At 56.9% G+C, this 5283-nt stretch overlaps 1 protein-coding gene across 1 annotated transcript in view; it reads right to left on the reverse strand.

The window, feature by feature from the left end:
- Positions 1-620, reverse strand: part of NCF1 (neutrophil cytosolic factor 1) — a 15019-nt gene extending 14399 nt beyond the window's left edge. The window contains exon 1 of the mRNA XM_010854344.1: positions 312-620. Within this exon, the coding sequence (XP_010852646.1) occupies positions 312-383 (72 nt within the window). The 5' untranslated portion in view covers positions 384-620. The remainder of the gene's footprint in view (positions 1-311) is intronic.
- Positions 621-5283: the final 4663 nt, after the last annotated feature.

Here is a 5283-nt window from a genome sequence, read left to right on the forward strand (position 1 = left end):
CCTACAGGAGGGGCCCCAACTCTGATGCAACTGATCACCACCAGTGCGCCCTCCCAGGAACCCCTCCCGGAGGGGCTGGCAGAGACACGTGCCAGCGGGGAGAGCAGGGAGTGGGGCGGGGGCGGGAGGGCATCATCTGAAGGGCTCACATGGACTGCGGCCCCGGATGGGCAGCCTGAGGCCCGGGGACCCGGAGCCTCGGCCACGACCCTGCACCCTCTCCCCGGGCTGTGCGGGGACCCGCACATGCGCCCCCCACCCACCCCCAGGCCTGTCCCCGCGCCTGGCGCTCCCAGCCGGCAGGTACTCACGTAGTGCTGGCTGGGGACGAAGCGCTTCTCGAAGCCCAGGAGGGCAATGTGGCGGATGAAGTGGTCCCCCATGGCTCGGCTGCACACGGCACCCTCTCCTCCAGGGTGCTCAGGGGTTGGGACTTAAATTGGCTGGAAAGAGGAAGTCGCCTCTGTTGCGGAGGGAGGGTGGCGGGGTGGAGGAGGTGGCAAGAGGGTGCAGGGAGCGTGCAGAGAGGGCTCCGCTTCTTCTTTCGTTTTCTGGGATTCCTGGGGCCCCCGTGGTGGGACGTGGGCGGCCACATGCACACAGGTGTGCAGGGACACTCTGGCCCCGGTCCTCCCCATGGCCTCTAGGTGGGGTGCCCGACTCCTGGCTCTCTCTTCCTGGCTCCTCTGCGCCAGCCACGTTGGCTTATCTGCTCTGGGAACTCCCCCAGCACTCACACCTCAGGGCCTGTGCACGCCCGTTCCACCTGGCCCATCTCCACAGGCATGTAACTCCCACCCTCACTGTCTGCAGGTTTCTTCTCTGAGAAAGGGCACCTCCTCCGAGAGGTCTTCCTTGACAACCTCACATAAAATAGCAACACTTCATGGGCCCCTACTCCTCTTTCCTTTTTTGTTTTTTCCAGAGCACTGACCACTGTTTTATTTTATTTTTATAATGTCTTTCCCGAACAGATTGTGAGCCCGTGAGAGAAGGCTCTGGCCTGTTTTGACATGGGCTCTGGCCCCAGTGCCCCAGAGCTGGTGCCTGGCATGCAGTGGGCCTTCTGCAAGTATTCAAATAGTAACTGCATTGCTCATGGAGTTATGAGCACACTCCAGGCGAGTGTGTGCAAGCCTCCCGTGCCCACCCTGAGTGAGTGTGACAGAACAGTGGAGGGTGGGCAGACTAAGACCCGAGTTCAAATCCTGGTGAAAGGGACCCCATCTCTGCTGAGAATGGGGAGAAGGGGATATGGGATGCAGGGGTGAGGGAGGAGCAGCTTGCTGGGAGAGGATGGGCTGTTGTTCAGTCGCTCAGTCGTGTCCGACTCTTTGGGACCCCATGGACGGCAGCACGCCAGGCTTCCTTGTCCTTCACCGCCTCTCAGGATTTGCTCAAACTCATGCCCATTGAGTCGATGATGCCAAAGCCTGCGGTGCTTGGCCAGGGAGACACGGGGTCCCGGGAGCTCAGAGGTTATAGGGCTGGTTCAAGGTCACAGAGCAAGTGGTCTTAGAGCCCGGAAATTTGACTGCAGGTTCAGGTGAGCAGGTCACTTTGTGGCCCAGACTCTCAGATTCCAAGAGGGAGAGATGGTGGCCAAGGCCATCAGCGCCAGGAGCACTCTGAGAGCCACGGGTCCCCTGGGACTACCAGGGACAAGGCTTGGCGTTTGGCAGGGGGTGTTATCTTGGAAGCTTGGGGTCCATTTCTTTCCTCTGCTCTGGAAGAGTTGCTCGGCAGGTCCCCTCTAGACACTGCTGCTCCCCCGTCACCCCGAGGTCACCAGCCCTGGGTGTGACCAGCCTTGCCAGGCCTTGCTCTGGTCATTTCCACTTACACAGCTGGGATCCTCCTGCATAGGAGGGTGCACGGCTCAGCGATGGGAAAGAACTGTCCCACACAATACAGGTGAACCTTCCAGGCACAATGTGGGGATTGAGAAGCGGACAAAATGCCCCTCCTGCAGGATGCCATTGACCCCAAGCTCCAAACCTGCCCAGGCCAGTCATTGGGGTTGGAAGCCAGGGTGACCTCCAGGGGCAGGGGCGGGGGCCGGCAGTGAGCGGAGTTGAGCCAGAGGCGGCAAGTGATTCGCTCTGTTGATAAGGACGCCAGTTCCACAAGTGCGCTCACTTCCTAAAATTAGCCCGGCCCTAGGCATGTAGAGTTTCGTGCACAGCCCTTCTCTGTGGGTGCCTTTTACCGCAACAGAAAGTTGGAAGCAAGAATAGACTGAGTGGGGTCCCATGATAATGGCAGTCCTCCCTTAAACCCACAGCACATGGGACTTGGCTTACAGCTGAGTGATGGTCCTTTAATCATTCACTAAATGCCCCCTCCCTGAGGGATGCTCAGCTTGTCTCTGGTCTTCCCCGTCTCACGTGGTGCTGCCTTGCGGTCCCCGCACCGAGGTCAGACTCTCAATGCTGCTCACCTGGGAAGGGCAAAGGAAGTGGCAGGGGGGCTGCCTGCAAGCGGTCCCCCCCCCGGGGCGCCAGCCCAGGTCATGCCCCGCCACTGACTTCCTTTCTTCTCAGAAGTCTTTCCACTCTTGCATAACCGCCCAGCCAGACTGCCCTGTCCTGCAGACACCAGGCACGACCCAGCGGCCTGAGCCGTCAGCTGCCACCTCTCCACTTCCCTTCTGCGGTCTCCCCGAACCCTGAACCTCGCCTTGTGCCTCACCATACCCGGGGCAGAGAGGAGGGGACCAAAGTACGAAGTGCTAAGAACTCATGTTTACCTTGTAGGACTTCCCTAAGCAGGCTGTCAGGATAAGATAGGATTTATTTTAATGCATGGGTGAAACAAGGGACCAAATGATTAATTTTTTTAAAATGAGCAAAACTAGAAAGAAAAAAAAGATAAAACATACAAAATGAGCAAAATTAGACATCTAATAAAAGTTTGGTTTTTTGGGGGGGATACAAACAAATATTTTAGAACTTTCAAATTGTGATATTATAGAACACTGCAGAAAAAAATGAAATTGAACTAAACAAGATTTTAGCTAGCATTATGCAGATTCATGGGGTTGCAGAGAGTCGGACACGACTGAGCGACTGAACTGAACTGATGCAGCAGATCTTGTTATACATCCCCCAGGCATTAGAATACCAGAGCGCAAAGAATCCCCAGAACGGATAGATAGTTAGGGAGTTTGGGATGGACACGTACACACGGCTATATTTAGAATGGATAATCAACAAGGACCTACTGGAGAGCACAGGAAACTCTCCTCAGCCTGGATGGGAGGGGAGTCTAGGGGAGAACGGATACTTATGTATGTATGGCTGAAGCCCTCTGCTGTCCACCTGAAACTATCACAACATTAATGTTAACCAGCTATACTCCCTCTGATATAAAAGTTTTTTTAAGTTAAAAAAATTAAGTGATTATTGATAGGTACGTAAAAAAAATAATAATACCAGAGTCCCTAGAATCTCCCCCACCCACTTCCCATCAAGGGCGAACAAAGGACTTAGCCGGGGTTAGGAGTGCCTTACATTTATGATCTCCTCTCATCTCATCTGCACAGTGAGACTTTTGGGAAGACACTGTGATTCCCCCACTTGATAGATGGGAAGACAGGTGCAGAGAGGTTAAACGGGCTGTCACCTCTGCAGAGCAAAAGGCTGGGTCTTGAACCTAGGCAGTCTGGACCCACGCTCTTAACCATCGGTCCTGTGAATGAATGAATGATATTGGGTGGTTCACGAGGGAGGAGCCAGACTTCGACCTCCCTGAAGAGGGAGGTTCTCACGACAGGCCTGACGGGAGGGGAGGCAGGGCTTCCAGGTCTGGCCCAAAGACCTTGGCCTCGCTCCGGATGCTGCCTTCCCCGGATGGACGGGGCTGGGCAGTCCTCAACCAGGAAATCCCCAAGGCTGGGCCACGGGCACGGGTTTAGCCTGAGAGCCTGAGGCCCAGGCAGTGCCCTCTGGGGTCTCCTGTTGGGCTTCCCAAGATGCGAGCACAGCAGCCCTTACCACGCGACAGTTTTCAGAGGCCAAGTTAAGACTCCTGCCAGGCCTGTGACGAAGGCCTCCCAGGTCAGCCCACAGGCCCAGGTCTCACCTGGCGCCAGGAGGTGCAGGAGGAGTCCCGGAGCCGCTGGTTGAGGGCTTCCCTGGCCTTGAGGGTGGCTGCATGAGGTAGAGGCTTTGAAGGGCAAGCAGGTGCCTCAACGTGGATATGCATGCCACTAACCACCCGTTCCCAAGGGACCTCGAGTCTTCCTTTCTCAGCAGATCAGACCAGGGACGGGCTCTGGCTGGGTTGGGGTGGGCCTTGTGGCCTCATCAGAAGAGAACCAGGAGCCTGTACTCAGCAGTGGAGCTAGGACAGAGCTGGTCCACACATCCTGCGAATTCCTTCTCCCCTGGGCCTGATGACACGGTCCTTGGCCTAGGGACACAGGAGTGAGCACCCCGGACACCACAAGACTCAGTCTGAGCCTTTGGTCTGCAGGAGGCCATGCACACACCAACTGCTGGCTGTGGGCACAGTGGCCTGGAGCCCAACCCACACTGACCTATGCATACAGGTTTGGGTGCCCTTGGCAAGCTCCAAGCCTTTTTTTCATCTGTACCTACTGTAGAATATTTAGGGAGGTCCAAGGCAGTTTCTTGCTGTTTAAGCTGGGCCTGGAATGAGGGAAATGTCCGGTGAATGAGAGCCGGCACTGCAGGCTGCTGGGGCAAACGGTGCCGGGCTCAGACCCAGGGCAGGCGGCCTGTGTTCTCTGCTGGAGCTGTCACCGGTGAGCTGGGTGGCTGCGTGTGGGGCAGCCCCCAGTCTAGCCCTAGGAGAGCTCAGCCTTGGCTACGCCCAGGGCTGTGGGGGCTTTCCCAGGCCAGGTTGGGGAGGATGGTAGACAGGAGCCTGAGTTCCAGGGGTGGGGCCGGGGATGTCCCTTCTGTACTGTAGCGTCTGGCGGACGTCCTGATACCAAGTGGGTGCTTAGCCAAAATCAAAGGGACTCTACCATCTGGTCCCACTCCAAAGCCAGGTCTTCCCTGGTGGCTCGGATGGTAAAGAATCCCCCTGCAATGCAGGAGACATGGGTTCAATCTCTGGGTTGGGAAGATCCCCTGGTGGAGGGAACGGCTTACCCATGGCCAGAATTCCAGGCTTGAGAATTCCATGGGTGGAGGAGCCTGGTGGGCTGCAGTCTACAGGGTCACAAGGAGTCAGACACGACGGAGCGACTTTCACTCACTTCACTACCATCTGGTCCTGCTCCAGAGCCGGGAGCCCTGGGGCCTGCCTGCGCCC

Source organism: Bison bison, unplaced genomic scaffold (genome assembly GCF_000754665.1).
Source record: "Bison bison bison isolate TAMUID 2011002044 unplaced genomic scaffold, Bison_UMD1.0 scf7180017864340, whole genome shotgun sequence".
NCBI classification, from domain to species: domain Eukaryota; kingdom Metazoa; phylum Chordata; class Mammalia; order Artiodactyla; family Bovidae; genus Bison; species Bison bison.